At 34.7% G+C, this 24,542-nt stretch overlaps 1 protein-coding gene across 7 annotated transcripts in view; it reads right to left on the bottom strand.

The window, feature by feature from the left end:
* The window catches only part of C2CD5 (C2 calcium dependent domain containing 5), an 82,491-nt gene that overhangs the window by 21,324 nt on the left and 36,625 nt on the right, over nucleotides 1-24,542 (bottom strand). For all 7 annotated transcript variants that reach the window (XM_082849622.1, XM_082849621.1, XM_082849620.1 and 4 more), the window contains 5 exons: nucleotides 14,859-14,973; nucleotides 11,693-11,788; nucleotides 8,733-8,924; nucleotides 5,013-5,199; nucleotides 1,549-1,713 (listed from right to left, as the gene is read on the bottom strand). In XM_082849622.1, coding sequence (XP_082705748.1) covers nucleotides 1,549-1,713; nucleotides 5,013-5,199; nucleotides 8,733-8,924; nucleotides 11,693-11,788; nucleotides 14,859-14,973 — 755 coding nt within the window. The remainder of the gene's footprint in view (nucleotides 1-1,548; nucleotides 1,714-5,012; nucleotides 5,200-8,732; nucleotides 8,925-11,692; nucleotides 11,789-14,858; nucleotides 14,974-24,542) is intronic.

Here is a 24,542-nt window from a genome sequence, read left to right on the forward strand (position 1 = left end):
ACATCATATGACTGTCTTTTTCTGTTTTAGGTTGTTTTTGTAAACTGCAGTCTTTTTTTTTTTATTGAGGTACAACTGACATGTAACATATTAGTTTCAGGTGTTCAACATAATGATTTGATATTTGTATGCTTCAGTCTGGTTTTACATTTTTATATTAACAGAAAACTACCGGGGGGGAGGGGAGTACGTAAAATGTATTCATAGTCCATATTTAATTATAACCTTTATGACTAATTAACCTTTTATAGAGTACATAGCTATTTCCTTTAATTGATAATAGCAACCTTCATACACTAATCCAGAAACTGTCACAGACACAGCAAGGCAACACTGACATCTAGTGTAAAAAGAGGACACTACAATTAGTAGGGAATTGGCGGTCCTTCCAGCTCAGAAGGTATTTTCTACTCAGCATTTAAAAGTCCTAATAACCTATAAAGAATTAAAGATTTATGTACCCAAATAAGATTCTAATCTTTCATATCTTATGCAGTGGTAATTTTTCAAAGCCTCACATAGTAAAATGTGGAATATGATATATGTATCTATGTATGTGTATATTTATATAATACACATATTATACATGTATTTGCTATGCAACTTATTTAGTTAAATAAACTTTGATAGTTACAATAATGATCTTTTTGAGGTCAGTGTAGGCTACAATCTTATATGGGTTAGTAAGCCTTCACCCATTTTTTAGCCAAAGATCACAGCTAATCAGAGGTTCTAAATATCTGCTGGCCACAGGAATATCAAGAGAATGTGGGTAATGTAAGCACAAATGTAAAAGACACAGCCTGTTGTTGGTGTAACAGAACTATCTTTAAAAAAAAAAAAGGATTATTTTAAAAAAGGTTTTTCAAAAATGTTTTCAATGTTCATTGCTAGGGCATACCTTGCATAAGACTGCAACCACACAGTTTCATAACACAGCTACCTCTGCAGCACCTTCGCATCCATTTATCTTACTTACACTTCACATTAACCTGCCCTAGATAAATCTGACAGGGTACCTATTACAGTGATTACAAAATGAGAAAGAAAAGACTCTGTATTCTTGAACATTTTTACCACAGATAAGCAATCTTTCTTTTTACTAAAAAAGAACATTTTAGGCCATTTCTTTAGGCATCAACAAGTATTTATCAGGCAGCTACTACCAGGAGGAACTGGTCCAGCCATTAGGAATACAGTCCTGATGGAGCTCCATTCTATTGGGAGTATCAAGCAGTAGACAAAACTCAAAAACATATTTCACACACAAAGACACATAGAGGTAAGAGAAACAGAAAACAATAAAACACAGAAGGAGAATAGGAAGTACCAAAAATTGACAGGAGAGTTAATTTTTTAAATAGGGTGGTCAAAGTCAGCCTCCCTAAAAAATAAGACATTTGAGCATGGATGTAAAGGGAGGTGAAAGAATGAGCAATGAGGAGAGCAAATCTAGACAGTGGCAGAAAAATCTCTAAGAGAACCTAAAAATGTACTAAAATCTAAATAGCAACTTATATATTCACAGTGGAGATTTATTTCACTTACCGGAGGATTGATTTCATATAATTCTTTATTCTTAGCAATCGTGTCATTTATCTTCTTCTGCATATGAGATATATGCTGCTCGTATGAGCCATCATTAGGAGTCTTCCCAGCAATCTGAATACCACCAGGCGTTGGTAAAGCTGCTAAATACACACCTGTGGCTGACTGGTAAAAATAATGGGGAAATAATCAGAAAAAAATATCTAAAGAATAATAGTCCTTAAGTTTTCATATTCAGGAATGTGGTCCTTGCCCTGAAGGAAAAAGATAATTAGCATCAGTGCTTGCATAGGACATATGTGGAAGGGCACAGAAAATCAGAACTGGTAACAGGGGTTGGTTACTTCAGCAAGAACTCTGGGTAGGTCGGGGACAGCAGTGAAAGGATGATTTACTTTTCACTACATACCCAACTGGACTTTAAAGTTTTTTGTTATGATTGTAAAAATCTGCACTGAAAAAAACAGGTTATAAAAATATGAAGGGCTTCCCTGGTGGCACAGTGGTTGAGAGTCCGCCTGCCGATGCAGGGGATACGGGTTCGTGCCCCAGTCCGGGAAGATCCCACATGCCGCAGAGCGGCTGGGCCCGTGAGCCATGGCCGCTGAACCTGCACGTCCGGAGCCTGTGCTCCGCAACGGGAGAGGCCACAACAGTGAGAGGCCCGCGTACCGCAAAAAAAAAATATGATTGAAAGTTGTTGAAAAGTAAATTTTTCATGAATGAGTAGCTTACATTTAAAGTGGCAAAAGTAAAAGGGAAACATGCAAAGCAAGTAAAGAAACTGAGTTCAGAAAGGATAGGAAACTTAATCAAGATCACACTGTCAATAAATGTGGGGAAGAGACTTGAATCTGTTTCCGACTCCAAATACCAAGAACTTTTCACTATACCATCCTGCCTCCATAATCACCAAGAGAGAAAACTTGATACAGACTTATTTTAAATATTTAATTAAATAACTACTAAATTGTGACTTTGTAACAGTACTACATGCCATTAGTACTGAAAAACTATTAGGGGAAATACAAAACAAGATAAAACACACACACACACACACACACACACCCCTATGTACATTTATGTTTAAATATGCTTCTGTAAGGAAAGCAAAGCAAAAAAAAAATGTATAAAAGTACAAACATCAAATTGTTAACATCAAAGGAGTAGAATGGAGAAAAGAGAAGACAATTCTTTTAACTCTGGATATTTGCGTATTTTGAATTGTTAGAGGAGTTGTTGTTGTTATTGTTATTACACAATTGCCAATTTTGTAAAAGTCTTTCCTAGAAAGGTTATAGTACTCTATGATGAAGTCTGTGCACCAGATGAAATTGATCCCCAGAAGCTCTTTCTCCTGGGTTGTTCATGTGTCCAGGACTGCACTCACCACCCAGTCTCTGATGCTCAAGCTCAGAACGCCTTCTGCGCCATAGTGCCCCATCTCTAACACTTTCTTAGCTGCATTCACTAATGAGGCAACAGCCCAGAATGGCTGAGAACACAAACTCCGGAACTAGACAGGCCTGGGTTTGAAACTGAGTTCCGGTACATGTAACCATATCACTTTGGACAAGTCTCAACCTATCACAGCATCCGTTTCCTCGTCTTATAAAGTGAAGATAATATTACGTTCTTTCTGGAGCAGCCCAGTGCCAGACACCCAGGAGGCACTCGTCGGAGATTAGCTATCATGGAGGCTACTTGAGATTTAGTAGCTCAGGAGGACCTTGAGATTTAACTGCACAGGCTAAAACAGCACAAAGATCAAAAGCTCAAACGGTTATAATGAGTGCCACTAGTGATCAAGAAGAAAAGGTTAGTAAGAATCAGAAAAGGCAGTATTTGAGGCAGGCATTGAAGAATTATACCAGGGTCACAAACTAGTTTCCTGGGGCTCAACCATCAAAAGTGTTTGCTACAATTGGCAGAATGTTCTTTAAACTTCTGAATCTAAACCAAGCTCTTAGTTCCCAAGACACCCACCAATAGCTACAGTTCTGTATTCAGCCTGACTACACATTTATGTCATGCCCTCGCTAAGCTTGTTAGTTTTTAGATGGGTGAATTATAACTAACACTCTTTTCCCCAAGTTAATCTAAATATCAAGTATTTTAATATGAATCAGATTACCTTTATTAATCACTGCAAATTCATCTTGTTAAAAAAGTGAGATTTCCTAATTAATCATCAACACACAATTATCCCCTACATACATAAATTTGCATATTTGCTTTTATAGAAAGAACAGATGAAGCAGGAAACAATTTAGCATTTTATCTACAAATGCATACTGAGAAAAAGAAACCAAATTCCATAAATTTCTTTCTTTCTTTATTTATTTTGGCTGCACTGGGTCTTCCTTGCGGCATGCTGACTTCTTAGTTGTGGCATGTGGCATCTAGTTCCCCAACCAGGGATCAAACCTGGGCCCTGTGCATTGGGAGTGCGGAGTCTTACCCACTGAAGCACCATGGAAGTCCCCCATAAATTTCTTAAAATTAAATTTCTATGCATGTCTCAAGAAAGATGACAGAGAATTCCAATTTGAAAAGTACTGGTGACATAGACAAAAATTCTGGCTGGCAAAGTGTGGAGAATATGAGAGAATTTCCATAAATATTTTGCAGGTATCTAGTTCTCTGGCTACTTAAAAAGGCAGTTCTCACTTTCCCCACTGATAACTTTCTAGTCGGAACTTATTTTCTAATAAGCCAAGGTGAACATGAAGGTGAGATAAAGAGCTTTTCACTGCCTCACAATTTATTAGCACTTCAGAAACACACGTATTTTATTGCACAATCCACTGCTGAGCACTGGTGCACATGTCTCTCATGTACTGATTTTCTCCATTAAAACGAAAGATTATTTTGGCACAGTGGTCCTCCCCGCTCAGGAGTGATTTTGTCCCCCAAAGGACATCTGGTAACGTCTGGGGACAGTTTTGGTTGTCACACTGTGAGGAAGCTGTTAGCATCTAGTGGACAGAGGCCAGGGATGCTGCTAAACATCCTACAATGAACAAGACAGCTCCATATAACGGAGTTATCCAGCCCCAAATGTCAATAGTGCCAAGAAGGAGAAACCCTGTTTTAGCAATGTACAAACAATAATAAAGTTCAGAACAGTGGTGGCCAACTTACAAAACAAGCTATACCTGGCAATTCTTAGAAATCTGACCATAGGAATTATGATCAGAATACAAAAATATAATAATAGTATAAAATATAAATAAATTTATATAATAGTTTATTAATTTAATTTCAAATAATAATCTTATAAATATAAAAACATTTGAAAGCCTATCACTAGGCTTTTTTTTACTTCTTATAATGTCCCTAAAGCCTTAAAAGTCTTAATGCCAGATCTTTAGATAAGTCTTTTTAGGAGACTCTTTGAATCACATAAAACAGAATCTACAACTATAGGAATCACAAAACAAAAACAAAACATCGAAACTCACCGCTAAGCCCATCAACATATTTTCACCCACTGAGATCTGAATTCTCAGTCCAAATAAAGCGTTCATTCCTTTGAGTTTTAGTTTATTCATTAGCTGAGTATGCACTTCATATTCCATAAATGGCAACAGATTACTGATAGCTGTGGCATTTGCTTCTGCTTGTGCCTTCTTTTTTAAGCGACACAACCTGTTAAGGAAAATAATTTAGTCAGTGGAGAGTGTTCTTGGTACAATCTTAAGAAATGTCCAATTTTTTTAAAGTTTCTAAAAGTGTGCTTGATAAAACATTTACTTGTTTCAAACGGACTTCTTAAGTTTTATCAATAATCTTTTCTGTCACTTTTTTCACTGTACATACTTTTGCTAAAAGTCCTATTTGAATAAAAAGGAAAAAAATCTCAAAATCTCTAGAAATGAAATAAATACTGATCAAAATCACTAGAGAATATAATTTTGCATCTTAGGTTTCATAACTCCCTGTGATCATATAATGGGTGGATAGCAAAGGAAAAAACTTAATTTACTCATTAAAAGAATACAAAGCCTACTTGAGTGTACACCATGTGCCAGGCACTGTTCTAGGTGGTGAGCACTGATCAATGAATAAAACACAAAGTCCCTGTTCGTGCTTATATTTCAGTGGGGGCAGAGGGGAGGGGAGTAGGAATAAACAAAGAAACAAGGCAACCACAGATAATGCTTAAGAATCCAGTCTGTGCAGAAAATAAACCAGGTGAAGAAAAGTGAGAGTAACTCGACATAAGGCCTCACAGCAGAGACGACATCTGAACTGGAATCTTAAAAGCACGATGGAGTTGAGAGTGCTGGAAAAAGACAATGACGGAATGGAGCTGGCATATTAGAAGAAACAAAAGGAGACCACTGTAGGTCAAGTGAAGTGAGCAAGGGTGAGGGCAGCACAGATGAGGGTGCAGTTAAGCATGGGCATGAGCATGTTAGGGGCTTCGGGTCATGGTGAGGCGTTTGATTTTATTCTGCCAGCAATGGGAACCCCCACATAGGTTTTACATAGTAACACAATCCAAAGTATATTTTAGGACATCTTTTATACTGCTACACAGAGAATGGAGTAAAGATAAGAGAACTGATGTGGGGATGGCAGACAAAAGGCTTAAATTTAGGTAAGAGACAATGAGAGCCTGGACTAAAACAGGTAGCTGTGAAGATGAAGGAAAGATCCCCGAACTGGCAAGCCAGGCTATTTAAGCCAATAGTTCTCAAACTCTGCCTTGCATCAGAACCACCTGGAGGGCTTGTTAAAAAACAATTACCATCCCCAGAGTTTCCGATTCAACAGGTCTGGCACGTGACCTGAGAATTTGCATTTCTATACGGTCCCCCAAAGATGGTGATGCTATTGGTCTAGGTACCACACTCTGAGAACTGCTGATGAAGACTAATCCCCTCTTACCTAAAACAGAAAAAAAAAAAAAAAAAACTGAATAAACTATATCTTTAAAAATCTTCCTAAAAGCATCACAGGACCAGGGCAAGGAGCAATGCCGGGTACAAACTTAAGGAGGTAGCATAAGGAAATTCTTTTGCGGTGGTGGGACAGTTCTGTATCTTGACTGCGGTGGTGGTTTACACAAATCTATTTGTGGGATAAAACTGCATAGACCTACACATATATATACAAATACATATATGAATGCAAGTTTAAAGAAGTGTAAAACTGAATAAGGTCTGTAGCATAGTTAACAGTATTATAACAATGTCAATTTCCTAGTTGATACTATACTACAGTTGCATGAGATGTCACCAATGGGGGAAGCTCATTGAAGGGTACACAGGACTCTGTACAATTTTTGCAACTTTCTGTGAGTCAAAGCAAGTAAAACACAATGAACAATAACCAGCAGAAACAACAGAAAAAAAAGATTTTAGATATTAAAATCATCAGTTACAGAATCAATCAAAGACTATAGTATATATTTGAAAAAGAACAAAATAAAACTTCTGGGAATAAAAATAGATTATCAAAAATTTAAAAACACAATTATTAGGTGTAATAGCATATTAAAGACAGCTGAAGAGAAAATTAAAGAATTGAAAGATAAATAAGAAAACATCCAAAATATAACATAAAGAAACAAAAAGATTTAAAAACATAAGACAAGAAAATAACAGACATAGAGGAGGCAGTGAGAAAGTCTAACATACTTTTAATTGGAGTATCAAGAAGAGAGAACAGATGAAACACAGAACTAATCTAAAATTTTTTTTTAATTCATGAAAGACACCAATCTACAGATTCAAGAAGCCCAAGGTATAACAATTAGGATAAAGAGAACTCCATACCTAACACTTCATAGGGAAACTGCAGAAACCAAAGACAAATAAAATGGCTCACACACAGCCTGAGGGGAAAAAATAGACATAGTTCAAAGGAACAACATTTAGTCTAATAGGTTATTTCTCAACAGTCGCAATGAAAGCCAGAAGGCAGTGGAAGGGTATATTCAGTGTGCTTAAAGAAAATAACTGCCAGCCCAAAATATCTTTTAAAGATAAAAGAGACTCATTTTCAGACATGTAATAAAAATAGTTCACCACCAGCAGATCCACCAAAAAAAAATACTCAAGGAGATAACTCAAGCAAAAGAAAAACAATCCTAAATGGAAGGTCTAAGATGCAACAGGGAATGAAAGCAAAAGTAAATGGATTAGAAACATACTTTAGAAGAAGATGTAACATGCCTTTGTAATAACTTTGATATGGGGAGGTAGAATACCATATCTGGAAGAACTGGATACAGCAAGTATCACTTATGAAAACAGAAAAGACCAAAGAAAGAAATGGAGAAAATCAGCAGTTCAATTTGGAACAAGTATGAGATGCCTAAGAAAATGATGTGTAAAGCAGACAGGAAAGTATATGGGTCTGAAACTCAGAAGAAAGTTCTGGACTAGAACTATAAATTTGGGAGTCCTAGACTTACAGACAGCATACAGACTTATAGGGGTTGACAAGTTCAACTAGGGAGAAAGCTTTGAAAGGGGGTCCAAACTCACAGCTCTCAAGGAACAAGAAATGAGGAGGAATCAACAAGGAGTCTGAAGACTATACATAAAGGTAGGAAAAAGGAGGAGGTGTGGCATTGTGAAGTCAAAAGTTCCAAGAAGGAGAAAATGATCAAGTGTGTGATTATTGCTGAGATGTTAAGTAAAATGAGGACAGAAATGCTCAATGGATTTGGTAGCCTGGCAGTTGTTGGTGACCTAGATAGCTGCAGCTGTTTCCTGTGTGCCAACCACAATTTAGCATTTCCTATTCCAGTACACTTTAAATGGAATTCTTAACAGCTAACTGAAGTTGTAAAGGAAACACCACATAGCACTGTTCTTAAAAAGATGAAAAAGTCAATTTCCACAATGTATTAGATATTTAATGTCATTAAAGCATACTGAGTCACACCCCCAGCCTGCAACAGGTGAATTAATAATCCTCATAATAATACACATTTGTACAGAATTTAAATGTTTAAAACTGCTTTTGCATATAAACTTATCTGAGTTTCATAAAGAGGATATTTTTCCTCCATATTTTCCATACAGTAAAATAAGAGGTTCAGATAGAATTGCCAAGCCTGCACAGGATCACACAGGTAGGAAGGAGCAGATATTTGAAAATACGTCTATTTGACTCCATACCCTATACTCCTTCAAGGACCCCAAATACCGTCTTCACAAACATACCTTGCTTGAATAAGACAACCTTTTCCAATAACTGCTGCATCCATTGGGAGGTCTATAGTTGTAAAGAGAACATCGGGAACTTTTTGTTTCCTGCAGTTATAGCAATATGTGAGATGAGCTGGAAATGGCATATTCAGTTCATCATACGGTATATGGCAAAATCCACAGCCTGCAGGCAAATTTTCTTCTAGCCTATTAAGAATACATTAAGAAAAAAAAAGTTATTCTTGAAAATTCTATGCATTTTTTCAAAAACATACATTACATATCCAGTACTTGTATACAAACTACACCACAACTTCGACCATAGTTAAGTACCACTATGACTGATAAGAAATGACCAGGAAATCAGAACCATGCACTGTGCTATGAAAGAAGAGGCTTATACAAGTAGAGTCATTTTGCATCAATTCTTATGTTTGATGACTTATCACCTGACAAAAACCACTATTATTCCAATGGTTTTTCCTTTGGGATACAACATAAAAACAAATAAGCGTGACATTTTTCTACTGTGCGACAAAGATAACACAAATAAAATCACAAAATAATTCCTAAGAAAAAAAACTTTTTAACCAACCTAAAAATTTGAAAAAATTCTATGGTTAAAAACAAATCTATTTAAGAGGAAAAAATGTAAGTTAAAGCTAGGCATACTCTAAAGTTTCTAATTTATGATGTCTGTTTTAGCATTTCTGCGAAACCAAAACACCTGTGTTTCAGAAATGAATATCCATCATACATAAAGCACAAATGAAAAACCCACAACCTCCCCATTCACTGTAAAATGTCTGTTGTATTGTGCTGTTTATGAAATCATTTTAGAATGATTAAGTATTTATTCAGTCATTAAATATGAGGAAATGAGGAGAACAGGAAGGGAAACAGAGGGAAGCTCCATGGAGAAATCCCAGCTTTCACACAGCCACATCTTCTATGGCTCTGGTAAGATGTGGGTTCTCAAATCCCTTTCATCTAAAGCAACCCTTTAAAAGTTGAAATTTGGCAAGTAGACACATTAAAAAGGGAAAAGAAAACTCATACAACACCTACCAAGAGTCAGACCTTCTGTATTCTTTGTATACATTATTTTACTGAATTTTCACAATAACCCTCTAAATCAAATTAAGTTTCTCCCAGATATTATTCTTTTATTGTTGAGATGGCATTCTCGCCTATTTGAAGTAACAGGGGAATCAGACAGATCTGGGCAGAGCCGTGTGACTCTGAGCAAGTCATTTAACCTCTCAGAGCCTCCTCTATAAAAGTGTAACAACAATATCTACCTAGAAAGGGTCTTTTTTGGGTTGTTTTGAAGATTAAGTAAGAAAACTATAGCTAAATACTCACTCCCAACAGAGGGCAACAAAAACTAGTTCCACTTGGCCTGAAACGAAGCTGAGATATTCAGTAACTTGCTGAGTCACACTAAGTACTAAGTAGCAGACCTCAGATTCTTATGCCAGTTTATTTGAATCCAAAGCCCATGTGTTACAAGGGGACACAGAAAGATGAAAACTGGGGCAATTTTTAACTAAACACCTCACAGAAATTTGAACATAAGTGGTGTAACATCATAAGGAATAAAAAATAAAAGTGCTAAAATTTATGAAAGCATTTGAAATATGAAATGTACAAAAGGCATTATCTTTGAATACTCATACCCTAGGGAATTTTTTTCTTCCTTCTACTCTCCTACATTTTTCAAATTTTCTCTAGTAAGCACTAGTAATTTCATAGCAGAAAGAAAAAAGACATTTTCCTCTTTTACAAGTAGGGATGGTATCTGTTGCATCAGTCTGCCATTCAAGAGAGCTCACTGTGTCCATCCAAGCCACAATACCGAAACAACCAAGCTTGATGGGAAAGGTTGTTTGTTTAATTAGGCTTCTATCTAGTGAAGAATGGAATCTATTGACACAGGTGAGAACTATATGACAGGACTGGGACAACTCACTGGCAAAGTCAGTTTTCTCAAAGGAATATTCCAATTGTTCAATATACTTCAAAATGTCCCACCTCCACTTTCCTATTTACCATGACTTTTAATGCTCAGAAATATATTATGGTCAAAACCCATTTTTAATACTGACAAAAGAAGAAACTGACCAAGGTCTTCTGTGTGCCTACCAGAGCTAGCATATCTTTCTTTGCTATACAGAGACTTGCAAATTTATTCTAAATTTGATCACATACAGAATTTTTTTTGCTTTTTTCCTTAATATACACTAATACATTAATACCGGGGGAAAATAAATATGCATAGTGTAGAGCAAGGGGTATTTAAAATTTATATTATTTGGGCAAACTCTGGTACCAAACTAATAGTTTTTTGTACATATATTTGATAACTTCATCGTTTTATGGAAAATACTTATGACATTTATGGAAGCTAACAGATTAAAGGGACCAATAATCAAATAAACCAAAAAGTAATCTCATTTTACCTAATGCTTTCATTTTTGCTTTCTCTTTCACATATATTAAAGTTATATTTCATGAAGCTTTTATAACATAATTGAAGCTTTTATACATAATTTTCGGATAACATAGTATTTTGATTGTTTTGTAAATTAAGAATTTTATGAAAATTGTTTCATGACCTTTTCCTGTTTTGGAGGTAAGAGAAAGGAAAAGGAAAGGAAGAGAAAACTCAAATAAAATAAATTATTTCTACACTGTAGCAAACAAATAAATGTATACTTGAAATCCTTCGATTGGTAATCATATGTGTAATTTATCAAGATAATAGAACTAGTGATGTGTCATACAGTGCAGAATCCAACACTTCTTTGTTGCTATGGATTAAGTAAAAATCAGTAAAGTGCCTGGTCCTGATTTCAAAATTGCACACCTATAACCCACCCTCATAGAGAAGGACTAGCCCAGCTCTGAGAGGAAGAAAGTCAACCTCTCCCTTCTCTGCCCTTAAGGAAAATAAGCCAAGCTGTCATGACAACCTCTGTTCCAAACAGCCCTCCACGGTGCCATCCTGCAGAAATCTAGGGTTCAGTACAGCTGCTGTGCCGGATGCAGATAAAATACAGACCTCTTCACTACAAAAGAAAAAAACATAAACAAGTTAACATTTTCAGGGAATCTAACTTTGGAAAATGTTAACTATCAAAGTGATACAAGGGTGACAATTTAAATTTAAAGTTAGACTCTACTAAATATTAGTATCACAGAATTACCTCCTAAACCTAGAATAGAAAACAGAAATAATGTTGTTAAAATGGAAAGGATAAGAATTCTTTCTTATTTAAAAATTGTAAAAGATAAAGCATAATATTAATGACAACTGATTCCTTTATTTTGTTTTTTGTTTGTTTTTTATTTTTTTATTTTTCCATGGAAAGGCACTTTATTTCTAATATAGCAGTGTGACTCCTTTAAAACATGGTAAAGCTGATAAAGACTGGAATGTTTCAAAATATCCAGCAATAACCCATCAAACTGTATTAAAATACTCTTTAAATGTATACTGAATTTTATTAAAATTATTCTAAAGGCACAACTATGTAAATATCTATATTGTTATAGCTTAATTCAAACTTAATAATAAAAAGATATCTGAAACAAATAAAATACAAAATAAACTAAACAGAGCTTTTGGTACATCATTATATGTATGATAAAAACTGATTTTCAAAAGAATTCTTTGAAACTCTTGATTACATACCACCCAGCTTGAAAGCCAAAAAAATTAAACAATCAACATAATTATTGAATGAGATCACCCAAAGCTAGTGAGAAAAGTAGCAGTCTAGGGACGAAATGCTGGAAACAAAGAGTAAATGGACCAGAAGAAAGGATATAAAAGAAATGGTCTGTAAGAGGCCAGGCTTACAATGTTTAAGTGGGCACTGAGAACGTCAGAAAAAGTAACGGGGAGCCACAGAAGGCGCCAAATCAAGGAGCTACAAGAGCAGGTGTGCATTTCAAGGTATGCATCTCAGGGAACTGAATCCAATAATAGTAAGTAGGATGGGTTAGAACAGAAAAAACTAGTAAAGACAGGATTTAAAGACAAAGACATTTTGAGGTCTAGAGGGAAAAGAGAAATTTGTATCAGGTGAATGCAAACTTCTAAGTAAATTAATTGAACTCATTTCTATAGACTCCTGCAACTGTGATTTATCTCCAGCCACTGATCTACACCTCTGGCCTTCTCCACATGCTAGTCTTTTCGCCTTGAAAACCCTCCCTATGCCTTTTCTCTTCACTGATATAACTCATGCTCATCTCCCAAGATTCAGGTCAAGCTTCAGTTACTTCCTTAACACTTTCTTCCAATCCTACTTCTAACCTCCAGCCTTCTGAGATCCTAAAGCATCCTAGGATGTCTCTATCATAAAATATATTATACTTGTCATAATTCTCCAGGAGAATGTGAATCTGATGGCAAGAACTATGTCTTTTAAAACCATATCCCTAAGACCAGAGAGTGCATGACACGAAATCCATGAATAAGCAAGACTACCTGGGCAGTAAGGCAGGATAAGCATAACAAAGTTAGTCATTTAACAAAAGTAGAACAGCTACTATAGGAATACAGCAGTTCAAGGGTATAATACGTGGTCTGCAAAGGAAAAGAAAGGGTCCTCAGAAGATGAAATAGCATGGCTCTTTAACATCCTCATTTACTACAGTCTAATCATTTTTTCTCCAACAAAAATGATCACCACCACCACAAGAGAGTTATCCATGTAATAGCTGGCAGTGAGAATTATCCAACACAAGGTGGAAAAATAAGACAGCAGAAGGTCACACAGTTTCTAGATGATACCCAATACAAACTTCTGAACGAGTGGAAAGTAGGGTTCAAGGATGGCAGATAGCAAGTAAAGTCAGAACCTATGTAAGGAACTGGGAAAACTCTTGGTTAGGATAAGGGTCAAAACAAACTAGGTGTAAATGAGCAAATGGGATGGGTGGAAAAATATTAAGTTGTGATCCAAGAGGGCAATTTTATGGTTTCAATTTTTTTTTTGTTTTTTGTTTGTTTGTTTGTTTTTTGAAGATGTTGGGGGTAGTTTATTAATTAATTTATTTTTGCTGTGTTGGGTCTTCATTTCTGTGCGAGGGCTTTCTCCAGTTGTGGCAAGGGGGGGGCCACTCTTCATCGCGGTGTGCGGGCCTCTCACTGTCGCGGCCTTTCTTGTTGTGGAGCACAGGCTCCAGTCGCGCAGGCTCAGTAGTTGTGGCTCACGGGCCCAGTTGCTCCGCGGCACGTGGGGTCTTCCCAGACCAGGGCTCGAACCCGTGTCCCCTGCATTGGCAGGCAGATTCTCAACCACTGCACCACCAGGGAAGCCCTATGGTTTCAAATTTTTAAAGAGAAGCAGTTTCAAGCGACAATAAGGTCCAAAATAAGGCTGAAAGTCACATGGGGATAGAGGATTTGAGAATGAGAAAGTACAATGCCAGGCTGTTAGAAGGGAGATAACCTTGTTTAACTGGAGGAGATTGGCCAAGCAGTAATGAACAAGGCAGAAGAAAGTTTTGGAGGTAGAAAATTCTAAACTGTGGAATGTCATGGATGTTAAGGAGGAGAGGCTATCCAAATGAAAGGTAGGAGAAAAGTGGATTGAGAACTAGGAGTATGGAAGTCCCCTCCTAACTGGGTAGAGTTAGAAAGGATGATATGTTGGCAGGAGAAAGTTAAGTTACAGTTAGTAAAAAAAAAAAAGGCAGAAAGAGTTTACAATGAACTTTAAAGACACATGGCAAGTTCATTTACAATAGATCAAGGGTTCCAAAATCCCAGAGGAAGGAGTTAGTGGAGTCACAAACTGGAGTAAAGTAGGCCTAGAGTTAATACTTGCTATGTGCCAGTATTATATTCTCATTTAATCCCTCAATAACCTTAACTGATAGGCAGTTATTATCTCCACTTCAGTGTACAAACTGAGGCTCACAGGAGTAGAGTAACTTTCCCAAAGTTTCACATTAATTAAGTAGCAAATCTGGCATATGAACCTCGGTGTGATATACTCTAAAAAAGCCCATGCTCCTGGACCACTCCACTATTCTTCTTTTCCCTGTATCTGCATAAAGCTTTCCCCCTTTCAGATGACAATCTGTAACTTACAGCATCTAGAAAATCAAGTTGTTTTCATTTACCAGATGCTAGTTGATTCACTGTAGCCCACTACAGCATGACAGCCTAATGCTTTGGCATGTGATTTTATTTCTTGTCTGATTTCTGCCCACCACGCATCTCGAGTTTCTGGTTCATCTGAAAAATAAATTTTAAATCAGTTCACTACTCAATAGCACATTGTCTATTTGAACAAGAAATGGTTAAAATAAGCATACTCTGGAAGGCAAAGAAGTACTATTCTACAACAGTTTTTAAAACTTCACATCTTTAAAATGCTACTTCTCAAAAAGCTTATTAACATTTTAATTTAATGCTACTTCTCAAAAAGTTTAACATTTTAAACTCGATTGCTAGAAGATAAACCACCTAGTTCTATTTGCTTTATTACTTTAAGGGACATCTACAGGGATGTATTTTATTAGATACAACTTGAAAGGTAGACCCAGAGTTTCCAGATTCCAATCTTAACCTAAAAGGACATCCTATGTCTCACCTCCCTGAGTGGATACCTTATGAGTTATATCCATAAATTTAACTTAAATTCTGATTTCATTTCCTGGTACCTATTTTTTATAATGCGCTATATTCTGGATTCTTTCCAAGGCAAAGATTTGTCAATGTGAAAAAGCAGAAAGCCATCTGTAGCCATTCTTCTAAAGAGATGTGGGTCCTGAAGCAAAGTGGCAAGAAATAAAGGGACTGGCCAATGCAAAATAAGGAAAGCAAATACATTTAAAAGATTAATACAAAGAATCTGGTTAATGTTCATAAGGACAAATTTCAGATAGAACACTGTAACTCCATAAGTGGCTCTGTCATTAAGAAAATGCTTTAGAATCACAGAATTGCATTTTATTACCATAAGGAGTCCAATATTGCTTGTAATGGAGCATTATAGATGGAGCATCTGTCACACATACTTCCTAATCACTTGCATTTAGCTGCAAACTACTGATGAACAGCAGCTGCATATATAGTAACTTTTTAAGTGCAAAGATATTTAAAAAAGAAACGGTCTATAATCAGCATATCCTAATTTGTTTCTCTTTGTGGCACTTCCGTTTGGGAACAATTTGGAATAGAAAAAACAACTCTAAATAATATGCTAAGTTCTTACTGTAAATTTTCCACATAAAAGGCACTATTAAGACTGAAAATCAAACAATCCAAAAGCCTTCTTTTTGAATTTCAGTACTTAGGCAGTTTTCAAATACGTTTTTCAAAATAAGTAGAATAAGTAGAATCATACTCACTAGTGAAATACTGAAGACAGCAAAGTAAAGAAAGGTTAAAAGGCTTGGTATAGCTCACATTCCTATGATCTCCCCCGCAGGGAGGAGATCAGCAAAGGGGAGAAATGAGGAGATAAAAGCCAGAACTACAAATGATGCCAGCCAGTTCTTGATTTAAAGTTTTGGATCCAATACAGAGCTACCTTAAAACTTTCTTTCAGAAGAAAAGAAAGAAAGGCAAACTCCAGGAAACTTAGGAAAAGATCAGAGTACGAGATAAAATAAAGAAGGAAAAGAAACAGAAACTACTACAATATGGTGTTAGCAATCAATATTATGAATTAAGAAATGTGTGAGACAATTAGGCGGCCCTATTTTGCACATACACTACTATGTTAAAGAACTTCTTCATATTCCTAACTGACATGTAGACGTCAACAGCACAAATACACTTTCAAATCCATTCTTTTTAGGACATACATGTTTTCAGACCAATTTGGATATCTATTTAACATCATCCTTTCCTAATAGGGAAATTTTACATCATTAAGATGAACTATTATTCAAGTAGTTGCTCAATCTATCAAAGTACTTATGATTCTTTGAAAATAGATATCACAAATAAGAGAAATATATCTCAGTTTAGAAAATAATTATTTTCCTGAAAAACTATGTAAAACAAAAAGTCTAACTTTTCTAAAATTTAATAGTAGAACATGCTATTTACTTTTTACATCATCCCAGTAGTTTACAATACTACTTGCTAAACCAAATAATCGTACACTACATTTTTAGATTTCTCACATTAGGTTTGCCTACATCTTGCTGCAAGTAATACATGGTAGCTTTTCTGTTTTAAAAATGAATTTTACAGGAAGTAATCCACAATATTGTTGTTTAAATTAATGAAAAATGGAGGAAGTTACTTATTTTAAGTTCAAGATCTATTTATTTAGAAAGGCCAGCATGCCTAAATGGAAAAATATGTAATAATAATTACTATGAGATACATGTAACCAGAGAGAATACAAAGTTTTTTTACATCAGACTTACCTTGGTATAATACATAAAATAATCAGATAATTAAACCAAACACTATGAAAGAATAAGTGGCTGATTAAAAAAAAAAAAACAAGAAAAAATGCTGAATGCAGCGCCAAGTAGAGCATTCATTCTCTTCTGACAAGTTCACAAGCAGCCTTTATTTTTGACACATGAGCCACACAATTACACATGGGGATGCCACTGTTGTACTTAATAAAGTATTTACAAGCTTAATAAAAGCTAAAGAGTTACATAACAGGGGGGCTAAGGAAGCAAATGGCATATGTCCACACTCCAAAGAATTTCTTAAATTTGGTTTTTGGCTAAAGCAAAAGCTCAAAGAACAAAGGGTTTTGCAAAGCAGATTCAGCAGACAAGAGCCAGAAACAGTGGATGTTTTGGCGCATGCTTGGATCAGGTGACAGTACAGACTGAAAACTATGGCAGCTCACTGAAATGGTTACAGAAAGTAATGGCCCTAGGTTCTAGGTGAAAGCAAGGCAAGCATACAGTAGGGAGCACTTAATCACAAACTAGTAATTGGATTAACAATAATTACCTACAACTGTAAGCAAGAAGTCAAAGGAACTTTTTGGCTATTAAATTTAGGGGTTAATTAAGATAAAATTAGGATAAATCAATTTACTTAATATTACAGAAAAATTAAATTTATCTTCAAAGCCTATTTTATACTTAATGCCAGAGATGAGCCAGAGAAAATTCAAGTAGTAATCATAACTCAGCCTAACTTATTACCACTGAAAATTCAGAAATATCATAGTTGCCTAACTTATTACCACTGAAAATTCAGAAATAGCATAGTATTTAATCCCTATTAATGGAATTTTTAAAGCGTAGAAACAGCTAATTACATTTCTTACAGGAAACACACTAGTGAATTTGAAGTGTTTTACTCACCCTACAAAAGTAAAAACTAAGGATTTACCATACTAATATAAAAGGCAAAACAAAGAGTCCGGCTTAAAAATTTGCTGGCAACTATACATGCCATATATGAAACTGGATACAATCTGGTCACTTGAAGGATATACAGCTGAGATGCGAGGGTTGCAAATAAACATTTCAGAGATGTCAAGAAAAAAATATTTTCACTTTAAATACCATGCTCCTCCCAATAATCTACAGAATTACTTATAATTATAAAAAGATTATCATTTTAGGAGATATTAAAAGTTATATATTTATACAAACTATATTTCATACTATTTTATGTTTTTCTTCTAAGGGTCAAAACTCTTCATTGCTAATATCACAAATCTTTTACTATATCCTTTTAATTGTAGGCATGAACTGAGCTCTAGACCTCACTGATGCCTTTTTTAGGGGTAATGTCTTCATGCCTGGGTTGACACCACAGTCAATTCACTTTACTACTGTTACTTGTCTAGAGCATGGCCATAGCTTGATATCTTGCCATCGTTTTAGCATTTTATCTTGTTTTTGAAGTACAGGTGACACTGGTAAAGATTCCTAAAATGACAGTAATAGTTTACACCTCAAAAAGTAAAGAAATGAACAACTCAACATAACATGCTTTTATAAAACTGAATCCCTTTGAGATTTTAGGCAATTACACACTTGCAACTAAGAAACGCTGACTACCTAAAGTGTTCAATTTAGTTCTATTTTTATATAGCTCTAGAAGAGAATAACTCTGTCCTTGGGAATCTTTTAATCTAGTTGAAAGAAAAATAGGAAATGGATAGTTATTCAATCTAATTTTTAAATAAGCAAGAAAGATGAAGTGTTAGGTAGGATTTTCAGTACAATGATAGTGTATCTTGTTAACGGACAGCACAAAAAGCTACATTCTCAAATACCTGAAATTAATATTCCAACCCAAAACAACCTTTTGAAGAAGACATATTTCCCCTAATGAAATAGAAATTAGAGAGTTCAGGTTCAAGGGAGTATACAACCTTAAACTGGATGGTGATTCAGTAAAGACTAAAAAGAAGAGTCTCATTATAGAAGAAGTGATGTGCAAGTCAGAGAAAACTTCAAGACATAGTAATTTAGAATGTTAGGATGGTGGTTGGGATACAATCCATGTTGGATCAAACTGGAGTCTTTATTATTTGTAAAAAAAAAAAAGAAAAAGTCAAATACGTAATCTACTCCTTGATTGTGAAATTTCACTCTTTATACATAATGTAACTGGCGACCAGTTACATTATTTTATACAGAGAGAGAATGATATATTACATTTACATGTTACATTAAAATAATGTAACAGAATATCCAGTTACACTTTACATATACATATATATGAAAAGAGTGAAATTTCACACTTAAGGAGATTACCCATCTGACTTTTTTTTTAACAGTAAAGAATGAAAAGTAATGAATATCGTTACATTATGTATAGAGGGAAAATTATGTATTACAGTTATATGTCACATTATAAAGAAAAGCTCACATGTCACGCATGCTATATTTATGCCTTCTTGAACTCTATATATCTATTTCCTGAAAACCTTATTAAAATACTGAAAACCAAAAGCTGCTTAACTACTTTAGGCTTAGTTTGCACAGCTGCTCATGAGTGTCTCTCAGACATAGAAAAATAATAATTGCTGAGATTATCAGCAGAATTCAAGTTCCAAGAAAGCCTATCTCCATTTAACTAACACATACACACACACACACACTCACAGAGCAAAATAGTATAACAAAAAGCCTCGACCAGGTATGTAAAAAGGATGAGGATTTACACTGGATGAACACTGGTGTTCCCAATCCCCAGCATTGTGCTCAAGACATGGTGGGCACTCCACAAACAACCAATGAAGAAATATTTGCATGATCAGACTGATATGTATATTCTATAAATATTTCCTTATATATCAGCTGACTCATATTTTGTTAAAATTAAATATTTTTAAAGCAGTAACTATACATTTCTTAGGTTTTAACTATTAATTTTTGCCCCCAAAATAAAGTGAAATTTCTAAACAACTACAGTTCTAAAAACTAACAAAAAAGAGTAATATTTTCTAAATTCAGACCACTAATCTAGAGCTTGCATTATCACTAGCCAAAGTTCATTTACCATAAGATTGAGAAAATCTTCAGCCTAATGTCTTAAAATCTACAATCTGTCTAAAACTTAAAAAAAAAAAAACTTTTTAGAATATTCTCAGAAACAAAAGAAAAGTTACTTAGTTTCAAACACCTTGTTTTACTAACTCAGGACTTAAAAACACTCTTAAAAATATTTTCTAAGTTTATAAGCTATTTCAAACTAGTACTTTTCAAACCACATTATATAACTACTTTATATTTCCTCTTGTCACTTCCTGAAAAAATTATCTAAGCTGACAGGCATCCTACACAAGAAAAAATAACAAGTTTTACTCAACTCACTGAGACTATTACTAATTAAGAAACATGTATGTGTGAGCTATTCAGAAATAATTTTAGTGGTAAACTCAGAAGAAAAAAAAAGATCATAGCCATCTGAGAAACAATAAGCTCAGGCTATGAAAATTTACTCTTAAAAGTTTACAACTGAACTTTCAAATAGACTTGAGTTTCCACATGCCCCCTGAGATGTCAGACTTGTAGACATGTGGAATAACCATAATCTATCTTTCTCTCTCAGCTGAAAGTTGCCAAGAGCCTGTTTCACTCACCACATCCTACTAATCACCAAGTCCTGTGGATTTTACATTATAAATAGTTCGTAAATTTATGGTTACGAGTTTAAGTCCTGAAGCCAAAGTAGCAAGGTTGAAACTCTGGCTCAGTCACTTTCTATTTTACTTTGGGGAAACTGCTACATTTCATATTGCTCATCTACAAAATAGGAATAATGCCTATGTCAGGGTTGTGTTTTGAGGATTAAATGATCTACTACCATAAAGCACTTAGAAGAGTATGTAGTACATAGTAAGTGTACTATAAACCTTTAGCTCTCCTATTACCACCAAATCCTAGGTCACTTATCTGGCCAGTACCACTGCAGTCTACTAACTGGGCTCCCTGTCTCTAGTCTTGCTGCTTTTAAATCCATTCTCCAACCTCTAGTCAATGATTTAATGCAAATGTGGTCATGGGCTACCCTGTCTTATTCCTATGCACCTCCTGCTCCTGGCATGTCACATACAGATCCGCAAATGTTACATCCTCCTTCCTAACAGCAAGATTCATCTTGTCTTTCTCAAAGTCTGTTACCAGGCCAAAAAAAGTAAGAAACAAGGTAAGAAAAGGTAATAATTTTTAAATAAATTCTCAGATACTGAGTTCCCTTCTTCCTGCTCTATAAAAATATTTTCTATCACTTGTAGTTAACACAAACTAAGACAACAAAGCAGGAGAAAAGGGGGCAGGAAAAAAAAGGTAAACTAACAAAGACATTCTAAATTAATGGCAAAAAACTTAAAATAAGTATGAAGTAGCTATGTAATAAACATCATCAAATGAGTAATGGCTAGGATATTGTTTTGCACATGCTTGAAGTTTCAGAACTACGTTCACAGAATGTATTAACATGGCTCCAAATACACTGTCTGAAATATAAATCTGCGTGAATCTCCCATATACCATCCAACACTGAGCTCAAGAATTACCACCTCTATAAGCTTCCCTGCCACACAGCGTTAATCCTGCCTTCCTCTTTAACTCTGTATCTTGTATCACTCCATAACACACAGTAATCCATTTACATATTCTTCTATCCTCCCAGAATATGAGCTTTCTGAAAATAGGAGGACTGGCACCTTTGCACACCTATTATCTAGTGAACTGTATGGCAAAAAATAAATTCTAATAAATGTGTGCATGATATATCGTATTTCATGAAATACTATTGTGTGATATAAAATGTTCTCCTATATTTTTCCACATTTTAATGTTTCCGAAATAGGAATGTCTAATAATTAGTAAGTATGTTTGACTACCATGTGTTCCCTTCTCTTTTCTCTTGGAAGGCATCTAACACCTGGTATTCAGAGGGTCCAGAAAATACAATATTGATGAACAGTTTCTAGCATTAATAGAAACTGTATCAACAACTACTTTTCTTACTGATGTGGTCAATTCTTGATTTTCTATGGTAATACAGGACAGGAGTGGCTAAATATTCCCTAATGATGGAGAAAAATATATAAATGATTTGAATATATTTACCAAATAGATCACTTTTTTTCAGAATTATCAAGTTATTTTTCTGAAACTAGTATCCAAAAAAACCTGGTTTCTGAATATGTGCCAACTATTGGAATCAAACGATTCTAACACCTCAATCAAAAGCATACAACTATGAGCGCATTAAACTAAAAGCGTCATCTTTTAATACGCTGTAACATATCCACCTTTTCTTTCTTATACTTACTACTGGACTTTATTTTAAATGATGGCAAGATATACTGCTTCCTCAACCATGTTTTTCCTCGCCAGATTCTGTAATTCTGCTTACATGGGACAAAGTCTTTATTATGTCTACAAGATTTAACTTTTGCCTTTTCCACTTTTCCAAAACTGTTCTATCATTTAATACATCTCTCATTCTAAACATATGTGCCCTCACAAGGTTTCAGGCTCCTTAAATTATTAATGATTTATGCCCTCAATGTCCTGTACTTATGCAATTAGCCTTTTTCTCTGCCCACTACCCTAATCTGCCTATGTTTTAAATATATATTCTTATTTTTATTAAATGAATCCAGCAGGGTATTTTTAATTTCTCACTAAAAATTAAGTATAAAGCATGACATTACAAATGATTAATTCTAATCAATGTGATAACATGCTGGCAAAAACTTGGATAGGAAATAGAGGTAATTTCCCCAAAGATTTACCAATTGAGATCGGTCTAAATCTGCAAAGGTTGGACTTGATCAGATTGTGTACTAGACTGACTTTAGGTAAATCTACATGATGAACGTGAGTTACTTCATAGTCAAACATGCACTACTTACATCAGAACTTACATCCTGGACTCCTAAGAACAAAAAAAGTTTACAATACTGAAAAGATTATGGGATATTATCTCAAATGCTAAGCCTCCTGGTGTTTCTGTTTTTGTTTCTCTGTAAATAGATGTACTTTCTGACGCAATTAACTGAAAAAGTTCTATAGGAAAATACCAGTTTCTGATACTAAATCAAAATGGCTCTAGTATTTAATTTAAATCTAAAATAGAAATAACATAAAAATGTAGATATTTATATTAACAGAACATGCTTTTAACAAAAAGAAAAATTGCCTTTGACTCTAAACCACATCATCAGCTGTAAAGCTATCTTAGTTTAGTTTCTTTAAAAGCTACAAACTATATTCATATGTAAAATTACTTAAAAAGAAAAAATATATCCTCATGTCGAAGGGGAAGGAGGAAAGCTTATGAAAGCTGTTAATCCCCCCAAAATCTGCTCTTACTTACCAAATTTTGGAACACTCTAGAATTATAAATAAAAATGCTAAGCTATACTTTTATAATATTTATAGAACACTAAATATATTATAATCAAATCTCAATTGAAGTTTAAATATACTTTACGATTATTAAACTAGTCATTTAATACTTATACATTTAACAATTAATATTTCCTTAATCACAAAGCTAATGCCAGTGTCATTTACCTGATATGAAAAAACTGTCCAAAATGTAATAAATATAATTTAAAGTTATCATTCTGAAAGTTAATCACCTAACAGAAGTCATTCATAATTTATGGTATTTCTATGGTTTTGATTAATTCATTTTAGTTAACACATTTTTGTTTGCCATTTCCATGGAGATTACAAAAGTTATCACATATGTATTGCAAAATGTATCTGTATAACTGAATTGACATTAAGCCTATTTAATCTAGAACATTTCTAAAAACTTCACTGAGCTGCCATAATTTTTGTCAGCATATGTAGTACTGAATGACCATTAAAATACCTGAATTGAAACTATTCCAGTCTAGCAGTTTGTAAGATCTTGTGTTACCCATAATTCCGACAAAGGCTGAGTTCAAAACAGCAAGTTAGTAGATCAGTTTTAGGTGCAGAATAGTAAGAAAAAAACAAAAAACACTACAAATAAGAACACAATTGACAACACCACTTGACAGGAACTAGAAAGACACAGACAGCAGAGTTAATAAGAAGTAGAAATAGATAGAGAAGAAGGAACATGCTATCATAATCTAACATTAACTAAAGTCTAATTAAAGATAATTACCTTTTCAAAACCACCCCACTCTTTCCCTTATTGTATGACCCTGTTTGCTTAATATTTAAAAAGAGGAAGTTCTAAAAGAAATAACTCCAAAATAACAACCCATATAGTAGGTGGTTGTGATTTTAAAATTAAGACTTTTCCTTTTACACTCAGTGTGAAAAGAAAATTTCCCATATTCACTAGTCAAAAAATAGCTGCAAGATTCATCTGAGAGTCCAATACACCACTTTTAA

Source organism: Leucopleurus acutus (genome assembly GCF_964270905.1).
Source record: "Leucopleurus acutus genome assembly, chromosome: 11".
Taxonomy (NCBI): domain Eukaryota; kingdom Metazoa; phylum Chordata; class Mammalia; order Artiodactyla; family Delphinidae; genus Leucopleurus; species Leucopleurus acutus.